The sequence below is a fragment of the Protopterus annectens genome, chromosome 10.part0 (assembly GCF_019279795.1).
Source record: "Protopterus annectens isolate FY-2018-M chromosome 10.part0, PAN1.0, whole genome shotgun sequence".
NCBI classification, from domain to species: Eukaryota; Metazoa; Chordata; order Ceratodontiformes; family Protopteridae; genus Protopterus; species Protopterus annectens.
The window spans coordinates 374368098-374388902 of NC_056744.1; the positions used below are offsets into that span (position 1 = coordinate 374368098).

General features: G+C 46.9%; 1 protein-coding gene across 1 annotated transcript in view; it reads right to left on the reverse strand.

Annotated features, from left to right (window-relative positions):
• Positions 1-20805, reverse strand: part of DHX9 (DExH-box helicase 9) — a 1660482-nt gene that overhangs the window by 913504 nt on the left and 726173 nt on the right. Inside the window, exon 14 of the mRNA XM_044086769.1 lies at positions 9961-10067. Within this exon, the coding sequence (XP_043942704.1) occupies positions 9961-10067 (107 nt within the window). The remainder of the gene's footprint in view (positions 1-9960; positions 10068-20805) is intronic.

A 20805-nucleotide genomic window follows, 5' to 3' on the forward strand; every position in this document is an offset into this window, starting at 1 on the left:
TCTGGGCGCAGTAGATAAGCCAAAGGGCAATGCTGAGAATTGATCATGCTCTGACCCTGCAAGAAATCTGAGGTGTCTTCTGCAACTTTGTCTGATAGGGACATGCAGGTATGCCTCCTTGAGGTCTAGAGTCACCAGTCAAGACCCCTTGCCCAGCATGGGAAGGAGTTGCTGTAGTCAGCATTTTGAATTTTGGCACAATGAGGTAAGTATTCAGTGCTGAGAAGTCGAGAATAGGCCTCCATTGGTTTTCTTTTCTTGGAACAAGGAATAATCTGGAGTAAAATCCTTGGCCTTGTTCTGAAAGAGGTACCTTTTCTATAGCTTTCATTTGTATTAAGCTGGAAATTTGTTTCAAAGCCTCTGCCCTCTGATTTGGTGGCAGGTCTGGCATGCCTTTTCTTTTTGGCAATGTGTGGAAATGGAACCTGTATCCTTTGTCTATTATTTGCAGTGTCCATGTGTCCCTTGTAATGCTGTGCCAATTTTTTGAAAATAAAGAAAGCTTTCTGCCCAAAGCTGCTTCTAATTGAGCCCTGGTCGGCGGGGTCAAAACAAAGTCATTGAGTCTGTCCTCGTGTAGCAGTTGTAGTTCCTGCACTACCTCTCTGGTTGGGAGGCTGCCATTGACGGCCTCTGTAGGAGCCTCTAGCTTGCCCTCTACCTCTGGCACGCCTATTCCTGCCTCTCTGAGATCTGTCTGAGTCCGGAAAGAACCAATTCTTAGTAGGCCAATTTCTGCTGAATCTCGGTGGTTGGACTTGCAGAAAGTCTTTGACTGTTTGCACAGATTTTGCCTTTTCTTCAAATTTCTTTAAGACCTCTTGAGCCGTGGAACCAAATAATTTTTGCTTTTCCATAGGAGCATCCAAAAGCTTAGCCTTAACATGGTCTGGCAGAGATTGTTCCTTCAGCCAGGCATGCCTACGTATGACTGCACCTGTCATAGCAGTCCTACATGAAGCTTCCAATGCATCATAACCACACTGCAAGAAATGGTTACTAACCTGCTGGGAGTTATGTACCAGATCCTGAAGGGATTTGCGATCAAGGGGTTCAGAAGACAGTTTCTTATGCAATTCATCTAACAAATGCTCTTGGTACTGTATCATATGAAATTGACAATTTAATGCCCTCGTGGAAAGAGTTGCAGAAGTATACACTTTTTTACTCCATCTCTCTAAAGCTCTGGACTCCCTTTCAGAGGGTAGAGGATGTCTAGCAGTGGCAGCTGCAACCCCTTTTGGACCCTGGTAAATAGTTTCTAGATCAGCAGAGTGGGCCTTGTACAGATGTAGATGTGAGTCTGGGACCCTGTAGTACCTATCAGGTTTGGCAGGAGCCGGAGGGAGAGAGTCAGGGGCTGTACTAGCATCAGAGTACACATCATCAATGACATTCAAAACAGGAGGTATAGCTAAAGGCCTATGCTGAGGTAAATGTAAAAAGGTCCTTAATCTTTTTCTAGAATCAGAGAATTCCTGACCCTGCCATTGAAAATGTTCTCTCAGAGTGTAATGTCTCTCTAAAGGAAAACTCTTCAGGAGGGGAGGCCGAGGGAATAGATTCTTCAGCATCAGAATCCTCGTAGGCCGAATAATGCTCCTCCTGGTAGTCTGACAGAGTAGAGCCATCAGAGGACTCATCTGAGGAGTGGGGGTCAGAGGGCTCAACCCTGGGCCTTTTGTCTGGAGGTGGTTGCGAGCCCCTGTCCGGATGAGGTTGAGAACCTCTAAGGAGATAAGGTCCTCTGCTAAGCTAAGAATCTGTGAGCCAGTAGAGGGTCTCTGGGAGGTAACCTTGGGAGGCAAAGCTTTAGAAAGTTTAGCAGCTTTAGCCCTAGAGAAAGACTTAATGGACATGGATGCAGGAGGTCTGGCTGCACCACGTGCAGGAGTAGATTTGTCTAAAGAAATGGTGTCGGGAGGTTCCTGGACACCAATTTCAGTGGGTAATTCAATAACCGACTCGGCCGGGGCCTCCTGGGCCGAGGTAGTCGGTTGTGCAGTTTCGGTAATCGGAAGTACCAAGGACTCTTTCAGCCGAGACAGACACACTCGCGCTAGGCCTGATCGTGGTTTCAGCCGAAACCGCAGCCCGTGTGTCGGTCCTTGTCCTTCCGTTTCTTAACTAAATGCGAAGTTGGAGTCCCCAACGGCATCTTGTAAGCAAAACTAGCCCCAAAGAATTCCTCTGCAAACTCCGACTGACGTCTAAGAGTTCGTTGGTTGAAGGAAGCACAGGCTGAACAGGCCGAGACATCGTGGTCTGGGCCTAGGCAGGGGAGGCAGTAAGAGTGGAAATCCTTATGAGGTAATTGTTTCCCACAAGTTAAACAATTATTAACTTTATCTGACATCGGCTGAGGCAAGAAAGAGTCCCAAACGGGGTACTTAGCTTTTTCGAAGTCTTCGGTAGCTGAATCACAGGAGCTGGCCGACTGGCACTTGCGAACTGCTTCTGCTTCGGGCACCACGCGGCAAGAAAGACTGAGGAAAATGGTGTCGGCTGATGCTTTTATACCCCAGATGCTCTGACGTCGGGGAAAGTGTGACATCAACCGAGGCCAGACCCAGACTTTGGAATCCGGCCGACCGAAGGGCTGCCTGAGGCAGGACAACCCATATGTGATGACTGCAGATGCATCCTTGAAGGACATCAGAAGAGGCACTAGAGGTAGGATCCATGGTGGGGAATGTGTCAGGCTCTTCAGGAACGGATACCAGTGTTGTCTTGGCCAATCTGGAGCAATGAGAATCATTTTCGGCCTCTCTGCTCTGGCTTTTAATAGAACTTTGGGCAGCAGAGGAAGAGGCGGAAAGGCATAGACTGTCACCGTTGTCCAATTAAAAGAAAGTGCATCCACTTTCCAGGTCTGTGGATGATAGGTCCATTGGTAATTTCTGTGGGAAGCAAAGAGATCTATGTCTGGCTGTCCCCATGCCAGAGTTATCTTTGTGAAAACTTGAGGATGTAACTTCCATTCGTGTGGATCTGTCATATTTCTGCTTAGTCTGCCAGTGTGTTTTCCTTCCCTGGCAGGAATTGTGCCTGAAGTTGAATTTGCAATTCCAGTGCTGTGTTCCATAGGGTCATGGCTAGTCTGCACAGGGGGTATGAATGAGTTCCCTCCTGTTTATGTACCACATCACTGTGGTGTTCTGTCCTTATCAATAGCTGGCCTGGATGCAGTAGGTCTTTGAAGGCCATAATAGTATTTTGCACTGCTAGCATTTCCTTTTGGTTGATGTGTAAGGTGCTTTTTGAGACCATTTTCCCTGAATGCACTGATCTGTCATGTGTGCCCCCCAGGCGTAGTCAAAGGGCAATGCAGAGAATTGCTAATGGGTTGAACCTGCAAGAAATCTGAGGTATCTTCTGCAATCTTGTCTGATACGGACATGCAGGTATGCCTCCTTGAGGTCCAATGTTACCAGCCAAGACTCCTTGCCCAGCATGGGAAGAAGCTGCTGTAATGTGAGCATCTTGAATTTTGGTAGCTGTAAATATGTGTTTAGGATGGATAGGTCAAAAATAGGTCTCCAATCTTTGTCTTTCCTTGGTACCAGGAATAGTCTGGAATAAAACCCTTGACCTTGTTCTTTTGCAGGTACCTCTTGAATCGCTTTCATGTCCATGAGAGCTGAAATTTGTGTTTGTGCCTCTGCCCTTTGATTTTGTGGCAGGTTTGGCATGCCTCTCATTTTTGGAAGAGTGTGAAAGTGGAACCTGTAGCCTCTGTCCAGAATCGATTTGTCTTTTGTGACAATATGCCAATTTTTTGAGAATAACGCCAGTTTTCCGCCCAAAGGTGCTGCCATTAAAGCTTTGCTTGGCAGGTAAAGGGGGAAGTCATTGTGTCTGCTTTCTAAATGCCTGTGATCTACCTTCTCCACCTCTTGGGGTTGGTGCTTGCCACTGACTGGCTTGAAAGATCCTTGAGGTTGCCCTCTACCCCTTGGGTGTCTGTATCTGCCTCTCTGTCCGTGGCTGGAAAGGACAAATTGTTTGAAGGCCAGTTTCTGCTGAAATGTGGAGGTTGTATCTGCAGGAAATCTTTCACCGTTTGCATTGATTTCGCTTTTTCCTCCATTTTCATTAGTACCTCCTCAGCTTTAACACCAAATACATCTTTTTGAAGAGGTGCATCTAGTAATTTAGCTTTGACATGATCTGGTAAGGCTTGCTCTTTGAGCCAAGCATGTCTACGTATAACAGACCCCGTAACAGCAGCTCTACATGAGGCCTCTAAAGCATCAAAACCACACTGCAAGGTATGTTTACCCACTTGCTCTGCACCATGCAACAAATCCTGCAACTCTTTTAAATCTGGTTGTTCTGGTTGTGTCATTTTGCTTTTCAACTGAGATAACAAAAACTGTTGATATTTTAACATATGGAACTGACAGTTTAATGCCCTCATGGTTAAAGTGGCCGAGGTGTACACCTTTTTCCCCCACCTTTCTAAAGCTTTGGAATCTCTCTGAAGGTAATGGGTTTTTAGCAGTAGAGGCCATAATTCCCTTGGGACCCTGTGAAATAGTTTCTGGGTCAGCAGTATGGCTTTTGTATAGGAACTGGTGTGAATCAGGAACCCGGTAATACCTGTCTGGTTTAACAGGAGCTGGAGGTAAAGAATCTGGGTTGAGGCTGGCTTCTGTGTACACATCATCTAATATATCTAAAACAGGAGGGATAGCCAGGGGCCTTTGCTGGGGGAGCAAGAGAAAATCCCTGAGCCTTTTCTTGGAATCTGAGTAATCTTGGCCTTCCCAGTGAAAGTGTTCCCTAAAAGTATGTAGGGCTTCCCCAAAAGAGTAGTCCTGGGGGGGGGGTGAGGGAATAGACTCCTCTGCATCAGAGTCTTCAAAAGGAGAATAGGTATAAGTCCTGGTCCTCAGAATGTTCAGAGGTAATAGAGGCTTGATCTGAGGAAGGGTAGTCTTACTCTAATCTGGGCCTTTTGTCCGAGGGGGGTTGAGAACCCCTGATAAGAGTAATCAAATCCTCAGCCATTGTGAGCATCTGTTTTTTAGGCATGGGGCCTTGAGAGGGGGTCTGAGGTCCCTGTTTTTTGGTTTTCATGGCTGCTTTAGATTTTGTGAAAGCTTTAATAGAGAAGGAGGACGGCCTGAAGACACCTTGAGAAATGGCAGGCCTGTCTAAACTCTGAGTTTCCCCGCCAAGAGTGGCGTTGGTATCTGTAGTAGGAATGGGGACAGAGGAGCCTGCGACCTTGGGTACTGAAGACACCAGTAATGTAGTGTCATCGGTACTCAGGGGCTGCGTAGGCGCCTCACTGAGAACCGGTAGTCGGCCTTAGCGTGGTGTCAGTAGAAGTCGCGGACCTCGTATGTCGGTCCTTATCTTTGCGTCTTTTACTCAAAACTGGAGTCGGAGTATCCGACGACATAATATAATTAAATTTTTTACCAAAATAGTGAAGGGCGAACTCCGCCCGACGCTTAATAGTGCGTTTGTTGAATCTAGCACAAAAACGGCAGGCCGAGACGTCGTGGTCTGGGCCTAAGCAAGGTATACAGAAAGAGTGGAAATCCTTATGCGGTATTTGCTTCCCACATGAAATGCAATTATTAACTTTGTCTGACATCGGTCTGAGACAAGAAAAGTTTCCCCAATGGGGTACTTAGCTTTCAAGACGACTTTGGCTGAAATATTTTCGTAAATCTCAGGAGCTGGCCGACCAGCACTTGCGAACTGCTTCTGCTTCGGGCACCGCACGGCAAGAAAGACTGAAGAAGATGGCATCGGCTGCCTCTTTTATACCCCTGCCACACTGACGTCAGGGAAGAAGCGACGACAACAGACGCCGGACCTAGACTTTGGAATTCGGCCGACCGAGGACCCGCCTGACGGCAAAATAACCCATCTGTAATGACTGCAGCTGTATGCACGATGAACATCATCACACGGCGCGGAACACTCTGGCTCCGAAGACAGATGCGCTTGGAGGAGGAATGATCGAAGAAGGGGTCGGGACGGGCTCCGGAGCAGACTGGGCCTGAGACGGAAACAATTTTGCCAAAACCGGTGACTGGAGGAGCCTCTGCACCACCCTATCAACATCCACATCAGAAAGGGTCCTGGAGGATTTGGAGGACAGGGAGGGAGATCGAGATCTACTCTCAGGTGAAACTGGTCTAAGACTGGGCAATCGGCTCCGAAGAGGTTCCAATATAATTGGAGCCGACGCCGGTCCCATCAACACAGACACTTACTACGGCCCCGAGGAGGTCGAAGCAAGTTTTGTGACTTTCTCCAGTGGCTCCGAAGAAACTGAAGGAGCCAGAGATCTCTTTTTAGATTTTGATGACTTAGGTTTAGCACTGGGAGAAGAATCCATGGCCTCTTCGAAAGAGGGTTTCAAGAGTCCCTTTAAAATCAGCTTATTCTTTCTTTCTTGGAGAACTCTGGGACTAAAAGCATGGCAGAAGCTGCAGGACTCCTGCAGATGGATGGCTCCCAGGCAATAAACACTAATTGAGTGCCCATCGGTGGACATTTTGTAACCGCACTTCGTGCACTTTTTAAAACCCGAAGGTTTGTGCTCTTTGGAATCCTTGGACATTTTCCAACAAGCAATCACAAAAAACCAACACAGCACTAGTCACCGTCTGACAAGAAAGGACCCAGACACACACCACCACAAAAAGCGGGAACAAGTTAGTAAACTGCACAGCACACACACAAACCCCAGAAGGAACATGCACTGAAACAAAAAAGGCCAAAAACCTCTAACTAAAACGGTTTTCTGACCACAAATAGCAAGGGGAAACTGACACTAAAACCTCTAACTTAAACGGTTTTAGCGCGAACAAGACAAGAGGACTAGGTCTTCTAACTGAAATGGGCCTAGCCCGAAAGAACAGTTAGCGGGATACCACAAACACACTACCTAAACCAAAACACTAAACAGACACTAGATATGAAAATAGCTTTTTGTTTGTAAGAAATTTTCTCAAATAAGAAAAAAAAAAAAGTTACTTAGCCACAGCCAACAGCGAGACCACGTCTGAGCTACACAAGCGGCAAACAAGATCTGAGGATATGGAGCAGTGCACCATGGGATACCTGCTTAGCCCACCCAATAGAAGACTTCGAGCTAGAAAAGTTTTGATGAGTCGGAGCCGATATTTGGCTCCGAACCCACGTGTAAGAATGTAGGCGAGATTGGACTACATAACATGTATAGTTATCCCCCTTTGGGAAAAAACATGTACCTGTGAATTACCATATAAGTGGCAGTACACTAAACACCAAAAGCATAAGAGACTTAGGGGTACAGGTGGACAGTGTCAGGAAATCCTTCTATGTGGCACACCTCATCACTAAGGGCTTTTCATCCAGAAAAAAGGAGGTCATTGTCCCACTGTACTCATCCTTCACTAGACCCATTACAGAATACAACGCCACATTTGGTATTTACCTCTCAAGACATTTGCAACAACTGGAATGGCCGCAGAAATACCTCACTAAAAGAATCACAGGCCTAAAGCAGATGCCCTATGCTGACAACCTTACTCTGTCGCATGTAGTCTACTCAAAGGCGATCTCTGCTCAACATACAAGGCCATGTCAAACCCAGAGCTGTTGGACATGCTACACTTAAAAAGAAACCCCAATCCCTCAGAGCCACACGCTCCAGGTATCTAAATCTTGTCATCACAATAAACAAAACATGCTGGTGAGATAGATTCCTGACCCAGAGACTCCCCAGACTACAATAGACTGCCCATACATGTCAAACAGAGTGCCTCTTTAGACCTCTTCAAAAGGAACCTTGATGATTGGATTGGAGAAAGGAAATTCACCCCAGGGATCACATCAGTTGTCCTGCTAGATAGGGGTCCAGGGAAGTAAACAGTGTGGGAAGAAACAGCCAGGGAATTGGTATGGCTAGGCTTACATAGGCCCTACGGCCGATAGCCTAGTACCAACCTATGAACCTATAAGACAGGCGTCCCAAAAACCTCAGAAATCCTTGCAATCTCTTTGCTATGCAGGTTCATGAGATACTGCGAGAGGATCAAAACCTTGTCCTCAGGCAGAAAGGCCGTCTCTGTTAGACTGAGTCTATGTCAGCCCCCAAGGAAAGTAGTATTGGTGCTGGTTGCGAGTTGCAACTTTTGGACACTGAAGGAGGTCTTACCTGTGAAAGTGATCCAATGCGATTCACATAACTGTAGCCTGAGTCATGCAATTTTCCAAGTATAAGTAAATATGGCCCCCTTGGTCCTGCAAAAGGCAATGACTGATGCAACACATTTGGTAAAAAAATAATGTTTGCAACAGATAAAATTTAAGGCATAAAACTGGTAATGTAATCCTCTTACCTAAAAACTTAGGAATCATCTTGTGTTCTGTAGCGTATGTACATGAGAGTAGGTGCCCTTCAAGTCCAGTCACCATCCAAGCCAATGAGAAGATAAGGGGGCAAACGTTTTTGAAGAGTCAACGATACAAATGTTGGCACTACCAGAGATTTGCAGAGTTCTTAAAGGTCCAGAATGTGTCTCCAGGTTTCTTCTTTTCTGGGGTCTAGGAAGAGGCATGAGCTGCATCCTGTGTGTGCTTCTCTCACAGGACCTGGTTAAATACAGCCCAGATGCAACAGATCCTTTGAGAGAGGTGGGATCAGTTCCCTTTGCTGTTTTCAAGGGTGGAATTTTCCAAAATTGAAGGGAATAGCTCTTTTTGATAATCTACAGTGCCCATTAGTCTAGGGTGATAAACTCCCAATGTCTGAACATGAGTCTTCCTCCCAGGATGGAAGGAGGGATGGGGATAAGATGGGATTTCGGGGGACAGTCACAGCTGCAGCCTGACAGGGACTGGGGTCTTTAGATTCTCTGCAGGTCTGGAATACCGGTCAGTTTGCAACAGACACCTGAGCCTTTTCCCACTTTTTTCAGCTTTTTCTTGTTAGGTGGACAGCAAGGCCTCACATTGTGTGGGCAACCACAACCTCTATCCAGTTTCCAAGAAATTTCTCTCAAAACTTTTACCAATGGAATACCACTTTCACCCTTGGTCCCCCAAAACCCTGGTGTTGGAAGCACTGGCATGCTCAGCAGCTTTGAACCCAACTGACTTCAACCTGGTTTCGGCATGAGGACTGGGACAGTGCCATGGCAGCCTCCGGAGGGGACGTGCCACAAAACTTGGCCTAACAGGCATCAAAAAAGAAGGCTGCAAACACACCTCACCCGAGTTGGTGATCTAGATAATGGTGGGAGTCAGACACGGATGTCTGTCTTCTCTCACATCCTTTAGGTATTTTTTTTTTTCACTTTTTTGGGACAAAGGCCTGGGAAAAGGCAGATATGTCATGCTGTGGGAATGTCCTAACTGTTTCTAAAATGCTGTTGGTGAGGTACAAGCCTACATTTAATAATTATGTAGTTGAACTTAACATAAAAAGGGGTAAGTTAAGCATGTCATGCCGAGACCCTAAACAAAGTAAGCCGAATGAGTGACATCTTCTGTGGAGAATTTGAGTCCCCACACATAAGGCAGTATTTTTTTTTTTTTTTTTTTTAAAACATTAACATCCAACATCAAAACAAATTATTAAAATAAGAAAGAACCCCAAATAGGTACTTATCTGAATACTCAGATAGGTCTAGCTGACTTGATGGACAGAGGAGACACACAAATGCAGTTTTGTGCATTGGACTACACAGCAAGAAAGAAGTGAAAATGGTGCTGGTTGACTAAACTTTATACCACACGCATCCTGATGTCAGACGGCAAAGGATGCCCGTCAGCTGAAGGATGGTGAAACACTCTGGTATTTGGGTTAACCAGAGGCTTCAGCACAGAAGGAAGTCCGAAGACTTGGTACTGCAACACTGACAATGACCATTTAAGTCCCTTATGTAAAAATATTTGTACATACAGTGCAAAGTTTCAGTACACCAAAAGAAAAACTAGACTTACATCATCATCTGCAACGTCACCACCTTCATCATCCTTGCCCCCTTTTCTCCGATCTCTTGGAGGGGGTACAAACTGTGTCATCTGAATACAATCCTCAAGGAAATATTCTGAAAAAAATTAAAGCCATCCATTTGTCAAAATCAGCTGTAGTAAAATTTTTATGGCATTTTAATAAAATAAGACTTACATAAAATTAAAGACTTAAATTAGTTGTCTATAATAAATGATTTGTAAGAATATTAACTCTACAAATAAAACTTAATAAAAAAATCGGCATGTCCAATATGACCTCAAACATTTCCCTACAGCTAATTATCAGACCTTAGCAAATGAATGTCTCGATATGCTAACAATGAAAAGGAACCAACATTTTCCATAAACACTCAAAAACAATAAAGACAAGTTGGAAAGAGTCAAGTTGCCTGTAAATTTACCATTTCCGTGTGTATTAACCATAGTATATACAGAATTCTAAATATGCTGAAATTAAGACATGTTAGGTTCTAATTAATTGAAATGGTTTACAGTTGCTTACACTTATAATTGGTTATCTTACTTTCTTGTAAACGCAGCATGTATGCTAAAATTCAATAAGAAATAAAAAATGCAATCTGAAATGAAGCCACAACAAAATTACTTTGACTACTGACATAAAAGCAGCAATGCTTTTAAAACCCCATTTTAAAAAAGTTCGTTAATGTCAGTTTTTCCCCACACATAAAGGTACCAAAGTTGTGTTAGAAGTTTATCATATTTGAACATGTCTGGGTACATTTAAGCATGCTGAAGTTCTGCAATACAAAGCAGTTGTCTGTGGTACAAAAGGTAGCACACTTACTTTTGGCACAAAAGGCTGTGGATTATTCCCACACTAGGTAGATTGATTGCAGACTCTTCAGCGTAGCATAAGGAAGGTGCTACACTCCTGAATGTGTTATCCTTTGAATGAGATTTTAAACCAGAGTTCCATCTGCTTGAGGTGGTGGTGGCTGAGGTGGATGTAAAAGACCCCACAGCACCTAACAAAAATAGTAGAAGTCCCCGAATGCCCTGGCCAAATTTCCCCTAGTAGTACCAATATCATCTTAGGTTTCCCTTGAGAAGAGACTAGCATGCTAATAGGACTAAGCCAGTCAAAGAATAAATAAATAAAAAAAAGTGCATTTTCTACTACGTCTCAAAATATGATATCCTGTCTGCAGGTAACTCATGCTTGGACTAATTTTCAGAGTTGTACCTTTTGCAGTGGCCTCAGCTGACTCCCTTCCCACATGGATGTCAGGACATTGACTGTGTAAGCAGATGAACAGCTGCTTCTCTCTTTAAATCTTTCATTCCCTGACTGAGAAAGCAGCTTTCCTCAGTCAGGATAACACTGGTAGAAAAAAGGTATGTCATCACTTTGACAAAATGGCCCATCCATAAATTCTCCATCTCCCTTAACTGGGATTTATGCGAGTTCAAGGACAAATCAGGGAGGCAACATGCATGGTGGGGAAAAGGTAGTTCGGGGAACTTAAACCAACCCCAGGGAACCACTGAAACATGACAGGGGATAGTCAGGGGAATGTGGACTACAGCAGTGTGTATACTGAAACATCTACAAATATGGCATGTTCTGAACACAACTTTACCTATGTTCATCGTGCTAAACACTGCTGCAGTCTTAATAAATGGGACGACGTCAAGAGCACTAGACCAGTGGGTGGATGAACCTGACAGTGCTCTCTAGGAAAGATTATCTTGCAATACAGCAAAAAAGAAGTAAAGTACTCACCATAGCATTCCAGGTGCATTGTCCATCTTAGTCTTCATTATTACTAAGATGGGTTATATCCGATCCTCGATTTGACTCAGCCTTTACACCCAAGCTCGAGGTCTTCCACTAGCTTGGGGCTAAACCCTATCCAAGCATGCACCAGGACACCTCCCCAGATAGAAAAGTTGTGTAAAATCATACCACAGCCATAGATGTCCTTCTCTTCCATGTTGCAGTATTCTGCATATGGGTTTACCATTTAGTCTCGCGTATGAGGTTGTGACCGTTACTCCTTACTGGAAGCAACTTCAAAAGTTTGAGTGGGGAAACCAATTGGAGCAAAACCAACACATTAGCTGATAACAACCAAACCCAGGAACATAGAAGTTATTTACAAACAGTAAAAGTGCTGCAAACTACCATACCTGAAGCAACCTGGCTGACAGATTTTCCTGGGCTAGCTACAAGGCACCATATTTAAAATCATATCCTCCCAGCAAGGAACCAACAGTTCCCAGCTAAGTGTGCACACCAAACAGTTTCCACAGTTCGCTTCACCCACAGGAGGTCCCCTCAATTGCAACCTGAAGCTGTTTTAGGCAAGCATCAACCTAAACAATTGAGAATAAATGTTTCAAAAGTAAATGTACATACCATCAGAAAGAATCAATTTTTACTAATATAGGCAACAAACACTCCACACAGCTAATGTGGCCATATTCTTAAGCTTTTAATCTGCTGTAAAGGTAGTGCACACTTGCAAGGTCCCCCAGCTAAGTGTGCACACCATTAAGTGCTGCATTTACATACATTGCCTCTAAACTTGTTTTTATAAAACGGATTTACCTTGTAACATTTGTTATATTGCCTTTATTTTGTGTCTGTTAATGTTGGTTTACCCTGTAACAGTAGTCATAGTGCTTTTGTTTTTGTGTATGTTAATGCTACAGACTGATGTGGCTGACTGAATCTACCTGACTTGCTACGTGTTAGAGTTTACAAATGAGGGCTTGTTAAAGGATTAGCTGATGTGTTTGCTACATCACAATTATTTGCCCATAAAATAAGAGGATTCTTTTTTAGAGAGAATAAAAAGTTATGTACTCACCATAACATTCCATCTGAGTAGGTATCTTCATTTGTCTGCAACCTTTGGGATACGGATCCGAGCCGGCAACTTCTATCGCAGCATAGATCCGAGCTCCTAGCTCCTCCCCTTACCCATAATCCCCTGCCTACCCTGACTGACCTCAGATCAAGTTTGCCCCATACCACAGCTGATAAGAGTGTCCCAAAGGGAACATATGCTAATAACCACAAGAGCGATCATTTTGGTCAGGGGGAAGGGGGGGGGGATGGTTGCAGACAAATGAAGATACCTACTCAGATGGAACGTTATGGTGAGTACATAACTTCTTAATCTGAAGTAGGGACTTCATTTGTCAGCAACCTTTGGGACAGAGTCCCCAGCTACCTAAATCTTGGGTGGCCTTCATGGAAGGATATTCCGGAGCACCGCAGAGCCAAAGGACGCCCTACCTCGGGAGACAACATCTATTTTATAGTGGCTGATAAAGGTGTGAGATGAAGCCCAAGTGGCTGTGGAACAAATGTCATCCAGTGGAACCCTAGCTTGAAAGGCCGCAGATGTGGCAACAGCCCTAGTAGAATGAGCATGGACTCCTTGAGGTGCAGGCCTTCCCGAGCTCTGATATGCTAAGGGAATACAACTCGAGATCCATCAAGAGAGAGAAACTTTAGAAACTGGCTTTCCGAAATTATTTTTGGTAAAGGAGATGAACAACTGATCGGACTGCCTATGATCAGCAGTTCTATGAATATAAAAACGTAGTAGTCTGTGTACGTCTAAGGAATGCAGCTTGTACTCTCCTTTGTTTTGAAAGTTGGGGAAAAACACTGGAAGATTGATTGATTGATGTTCGCTTCTGAAGATACCTTGGGTAGAAAGGACGGATTGATCCTGAGGTAAACCCTATCCGGGTGAAAGACCAAATATGGTGGTTTGACACAGAGCTTGCAATTCCGATACTCTTGGCTGAAGTTATGGCCACCAAAAAGGCCATCTTCCAAGAGAGAAATTTGAGATCAACCGTGGCTGCCAGTTCGAAAGGGGGACCAGTCAAGGCCTGTAAAACTAAGGATAAATCCCATGGAGGTGCCACCTCTGATTGGAGGCCTAAGGAGGAAGGTACCCTCGAGGAAGGTCTTACACAGTTTGGAAGTGATGAAGGCCAGACTCTTGTCCCACGTGATAGTATGAGATTGCTGCAAGTTGTACCTTGACTGTGGAAGAACTAGCCCCCTGGTGAAAGAGAGGTTAGAAAATCTAGAACTGACGCTATCGGGGCTGTAAAAGGGTCTAAACGGTGTTCTGCCCAAATGGTGAAGCGTTTCCACTTACTCCGATAAACCTTCCTGGTGGAAGGCTTGTGAGTTGCTACAAGAATGGCTTTGACAGGTGATGAGATCTCTGGAGTCCTTATGAGGAGTGGAACTGGAGCAACCAAGCAGTCAGCTTGAGGTTGACCAGGTTCGGAGTCAGAAGATCGAGAGGGTGAGAAATGAGATCCGGGAGGGGATCCAGAATCCATGGTGGATACACTAGGTGAGACCATAGGTAAGGGAACCAAGTCTGACGAGGCCAGAATGGGGCAATGAGGATCATCTTGCCCCCCAACTGCCTGACTTTCTGCAATAATTTCAACATCAGGGGAAGAGGAGGGACCGGGAGGCCAAGCATGAACTAGAGAGTCTCTCGGGGACTCCCCCGGAGGGGGGATCAGAGCGAAGTAATCGTTGCATTTGGTGTTTGAAGGAGAGGCAAAAAGATCGCAACAAGGTTGCCCCCATCGGGCAAATACTTTCTCTGCAACTCGAGGGTTGAGAGACCATTCGTAAGGAGTCAGGATAGTACGACAGCCTGTCCGCTAGAATGTTGGACCGTCCCGGAATGTGCGTTGCTATGAGAAAGCGGTTGGTGAAAATCGCCCATTCCCACACTCTCATGGCCTCGCGGCAAAGGGGGTAAGACCTGTTTGTTGATGTACCAGACGACTGACATGTCTGTCTGTACTGCAATCGTCCCTACCGGAAGAGAGTTGTGTAGTGCCTGCAACGTTAAAAGCACCGCCCTCATCTCTAGGACGTTGATATGCAAAGAGGTCTCTATGTTGTTCCACGTGCCTTGGACTATCCTGCCTGAAAAATGCCCCCCACCCCACCCCAGGCGAGAAGTGTCTGTGGTCACGGTGTCGACTGGCAGTGGTAGTGAGAAGGGACATCCCGTGTGGAGATTGGGAGACTGGAGCCACCACACAAGCGACCTTCTGCAAACCTTGCTTAAGGAAATAGGATGAGACCGTTGCAAGACAGGGGCCATTGTACCTGGAGGGTCCACTGCAGGACCCTCATGTTCAACCGGGCCAATGGCAGCAGAGGGATTGCAGCAGCCATAGATCCTAAGGCCCTCAGGACCAATTCTGCCGAAGGAGTTTGCAGTTGAAGGATGGCCTGCACGTACATCATCAGATTCCGAAGCCGATCTGGAGTCAAGAACGCAAGCATCTGTCTGGAATCCAGTCTCGCCCCTATAAAATCCAGCACCTGTGTAAGGATCAGAGAGGATTTGGTCATGTTGATGGTTAATCCTAATAGTGGAGCCAGACTGAGGAAATAACCCCTGCATGAACAAAGTAGATGCATTGTCGGGGCCGTAAGGAGCCAGTCGTCCAGGTATGGAAAGACCTGAATTCCCTGGAGTCTCAGGTGGGCCGCTATTATCGCTAGGACTTTGGTGAACACCCTGGGGGTTGAGGTGAGGCCGAAGGGGAGGGCCCTGAATTGAAAGTGACTGGCTCCCAGCCGGAAGCGGAGAAACCTCCTGGAACGCCTGTCCACTAGAATGCGATAGTACGCATCCTTGAGGTCTATGGAGCACATCCAGTCGTTCTCCCGCAATAAGAGGAGGACGGATTGCAACGTGACCATTCGGAACTTTTCTTTGGGTACCGCCAGGTTTAGGAGAGCGAGGGTCGAGGATGGACCTGAAGTCCCCCATATTTTTTGGCACCAGAAAGAACCTGGAGTAAAACCCTGACCCGATTTGATCTGGGGGGGACGGGCTGGATGGCTCTTTTTGCAGAAGCTGCTGAATTTCTGCAGCAGCCGCCTCCCTCTGACTGGGTGGTACGTCGGGGAGGCCTCCGATTCTGGGGGTTACGATAAAGGGAATTTGGTAACCTCTGGATATAATACGAAGCACCCAGTGATCCGTTATGGACTCCCACATTGCTAGGTGCCTCTAAAAACGCCCCCCGACTGCCTCCAGAGTGGAGCAGCCGGATAACACCTCAGGGGTTCTGCGTGGGCCTCTCAGAGAATGGTTCTCTGGACCCAAAATTCCTGGAACCCCCTCTGCTCTGGGGCGGCATCCTCCCTGTCATCCTCTGCCACGAGACGACTGGTTGTCCTGAGCAGACTGGGATTGATGCGATTTTCGGAACCACATCTTCTGACCCTTTTGGTTCTTGGAAAAAGACCTCTGGGGCGCAGAAAAGCAGACTCCGACGGCAGATAAAGTCTTCCCGTCTTTCTCCCTCTGGACAAGAGTGTCGCAAACGGTTTTGCCAAACAGTGCAGAACCATCAAAAGGGGCATTCGCGACTGACGCCTTAAAGGGTTCCGAGAAGTCACAGTGACGGAGCCAGGCCCGTCTCCTCATGACAAGCCTGACTCCGCCTGCTCTAGCGGCTCCCTACGTAGCATGAGACAACAGCCGCATAGAGGTGTTAGAAATAGAGCGGAGGGTGGCCATTCGGGAGGAGTACAGATCCTTGTCTCCCTAAGACATGGACCCTGGGGGGGGGCAGCGTATTCCTGAATTAGATCCCACTGCATCCGAATAACGTGTGCCATGTAGTTCAAGGCCCTCAGAGAAGGTCGCTGAACTGAAGGCCCGCTTCCCAAGACGGTCCATCGCACGAGACTCCTTGCTCTGAAGATGAACTGTGGGGCTCTCCTGAGCCAACTCTTTCTTGGTGGCTGCAGCCACCAACATGGCAGCCACAGGGGGACCTCTGCTCCAGTGTGATCTCTCTGCAGGGGGGCTCAATTTTGTCCGGGCGCTTGGGGATTGGCTCTACGGTGTCCGGTTCCTTCCAAGCCCTAGTGGATATAAGATCCACCAAGGGGTCGGGTGGAGGGCAAGAGGTAGATAGTCCTGCCTCAAACGCTTCAAGGAATACGGACTCATCAGAGGAAGCCTTGGGGGCAGACCACCCACCCCTGATTTTGAGCAATTCCATGATGTCTCCGAAGGAGATATCCTCGGGGGGTGACCTAGGAGAGCCTTCCCCTTCAACTAAGTCCGTATCTTCAGTGAGACTCTCAGGGGAGTCTATGTGCCTCCTCTTGCACTTTGCCTTGTGAGGAATCTCCTCGGGGGGGCTGTCCGAGGAGTCCTCACGGACTGTATCTTGTTCCACTGGAACTCCTAGAGGCGCTGAGGCAGGCTGCCCCGAGGGCCGGATGAGGGGAGCCAGGACCGGAGGCCTGGAAGCACTCGACAGTGCCCTCTCCACCGCAGCGAAAGCTGAGGGGGAGCCGCTCTCAGATGGATCAGAGCGGCGTAGAGAACATCGGATCAGAGGGACCACTGTGCTCTGACCGGGACGGAGCCGAAAGCACACCGAATCCCTCGGATCTGAAGCTCGGCCCACGGCTCAGAGAGGTCGGATCCGACAAACTCGAGGGAGCCGACATGCCCAGCACGGTCGGCTCCTACCCACCCCCGGATCCAACATGGCTCGGCTCAGAGCGCTCCGACCCCGGAATGCGGGTCGGAGAAGGAGCAATAGGGGCGGAAAAAGGGGTTGAGCTCCCCCCCCAGAGGGGGGGGGGGGGGAGGCAAGAGCACTCCCATCTGCATCTGGGCCTGGATGAATCTCCTCATCATCTGGTCCATGTCCGCATCTGACATGCTAAAGGTGGACCTCGAAGAGGCCACAGAGGCAGACCTGGAGTGCCGCCTCGATGACCTCGACGGGGACCAGGTCACCTCTTCCTCTGGTCCTTGGGAGAAACAAGGGGATCGGATCTGAGGAGGAGGAGACCGAGAAGACCTGGACGGAGAAGCCCTCTTGGCGGGCGGGGCCAATGAAGAGTCCTCGGCCTGCTGCTTAAGGTGCTTCTCCCTCCACTTCTCTTTCCTGGACTCCCTATCCTCCGGAGCAGAAGTGGGAGGTTGAGTCCCGGTCGGAGGAAGGGAGGCAGGAGTGACCGCTACTGGGGTAGCGGTCACCGAAGTACCGGAGGCCGAAGCAGAGTCTGGGGGTAAAAGGCCCGCCAGAACCAGTTTCGACCTCCGATCCTTAAGTGCCCTGGGGTTGAACGCCACGCAAATCGCGCAACCCGAAGAGAGGTGTTCAACCCCAAGGCACCTAACGCACCGAGTGTGGCCATCAGCTGGTGAAAGCTTGTGACCACACTTGGTGCATTTCGAAAAAATAGCTTTAGGGGCCTCCGACATAACTAAAGTAAAGCACACTCACTAGGCACCTACACTCACGTCACACGCTACGACCAGCGGACGGGGGGGGGGGGGGATTTTAAATTAAAATTTAAGCTGAGAAGCTAAAAATAATAAGTTTAGCGTTAAGGGTAAACCTACCACGCACACACAATCACTCAATCAGAAAAGAGGAAAGAAAACTTTTTTTCTTCTCTCAAAAAATGCCAAGAGCTCTGGAATCTAGCTGTTGCTTGACGAGCGGCAAACTAGATCTGAGGTCAGTCAGGGTAGGCAGGGGATTATGAGTAAGGGGAGGAGCTAGGAGCTCGGATCTATGCTGTGATAGAAGTTACCGGCTCGGATCAGAGATCGGATCCGTATCCCAAAGGTTGCTGACAAATGAAGTCCCTACTTCAGATCTAGTAGTTTACAATGTTTTACTGGTAGCTGCCTACATCTAGCAACACTGGCTTTAGTCAGATAACAGCTGGTGTGTGACTGCTGCCTTCATAAGTGCATAAATGTAATTCGCAGCCTCTGTTTTAGCTACTAAGATACATTTGTTTAATAAATTAGAAGATGTGAATGGGACTCTGAGTTGAGGTGTTCTCTGTTCTGCTGTCCACCCCCTCACTCAGTGTAGCCTTCCATCTCCTTAAAATGATATCTTGCATGTTCCTGTTACTCCAGTAATATGCCCTAGACTTCCTGGTCTTGTATACAGAGTGTGTTACTCCACATTATATAACATGCGGTAAAAAGTCTTACCATAACGTTCCATCTGTATTGTTGATCCTCGTTCAGTCATTATGCATGGGTCTCTGTTCCGAGCCGGCCATTTTCCAATCTCGCATCAGCTTCAAACTCTCGAGCTAAACTCTTATTACCCACAATCCCCATCTCCCTGTTACCTTAGATTTAGTTTGCAAGTTAAAGGAGGTAGAGGCTACCTCTGGTCAAATAACCTAAGAGAACCGGATGGTAAGATCCACTAGAAACCAGAGGAGAGGGAAGGAGGGAGGGTATTAATGACTGAACAAGGATCAACAATACAGATGGAACGTTACGGTAAGACATAACCTCTATCTGATATTGTTAATCCTCATTCATTCCTTACGCATGGGACACAGTCCCCAGCTACCTCTATTCCTGGGAGGCTCTCATGGAAGGACATTCCTGAGCACCACAGAATCGAAAGATGCTCTTCCCCTGGAGGCCAAATCCAATTTGTAATGATTGATGAAGGTATGAGGCGTAGCCCAAGATGCAGCTGCACAGATGTCATGTAAAGAAGATCTGGCGTGGAAGGCAGCAGAAGTTGCCACCGACCTTGTTAAATGAGCTTTCATGGTAGTAGGCAATGCGATGTTACGTTGTGTGTAAATAAAGGTCACACAGTCCCTTCAACCATCTAGTTAATGTGACCTTAGCAACAGCAGATCCTAATCTAGGTCCAGAAAAGGCCAAAAATAACTTGTCGGATTTACGAAAGGGTCTAGTCCTGTTTAAATAAAAAGTACAGTTTTGTACCTACCATAAATGTAGATGTTCGAGTGCTAATACAGCTGCAGTCATAACAGATAGGTTCTCCTGCCGTCAGGCGGGTCCTCGGTCGGCCAAATTCCAAAGTCTAGGTATGGCGTTGGTTGTCGTCGCTTCTTCCCTGACGTCAGTGCGACAGGGGTATAAAGGAACCAGCCGACGCCATTTTTTTCAGTTTTTCTTGCCCCAGATGTCAGGTGCCCCCAGAAGGAAAACAATACATAAATTTGTGTGATAATGCAGTGCAATATAATCAAAATACAGTAGTTGCAAGCAAATACATCATAAATAAAAACCCCAATCAGGTTGTATGAGCATGTGTTAGCCTATAGGCCTGTCCCAAGAGGGGAAGGAGGGAGGGAAACCTGGACTGCCGCTGTATTAGCACTCGAACATCTACATTTATGGTAGGTACAAAACTGTACTATGTTCATCGTGCATACAAGCTGCAGTCATAACAGATGGGTAGAATCCCAAAGCTAAGAAAGGAGTGGTAGGCACTAGGTGGAACTAGGAGCCAAAATGCCCTGCAAGACTGCAGTGGCAAAGCCTGCTCTAGATTTGGAGTATAATGGTAGGTTGTAGTGCTTGGAGAAGGTATTCACAGAACTCCAAGTGGCCGCTTCAAAAATATCCTTGGTAGGAACTCCTCTGAGGAAGGCTGCAGAAGTGGCTGTGGCCCTGGTGGAATGAGTTCTAATGCCTGTAGGAACAGTTTTGCCATGAAAGGAATAGCAAAAGCATATGCAGTGGGCTATCCATTTTGAGATTGTCTGTTTGGAAATTGGCTTCTCTTGAGCTCCTACCGCATACGCCACAAAGAGCTGCTCTGATTTTCTGAAAGGCTTTGTTCTGTCCAAATAATAACGCAGTTGTCTGTGGATGTCCAAGGAATGTAGTAATCTCTCCCCTTTGTTTTGAGGATTAGGATAAAAAGTAGGTAAATGTATGGCCTGATTTAAAGCTACCCTGGATACCACTTTAGGCATAAAGGACGGGTTGGTTCGTAAGGAAA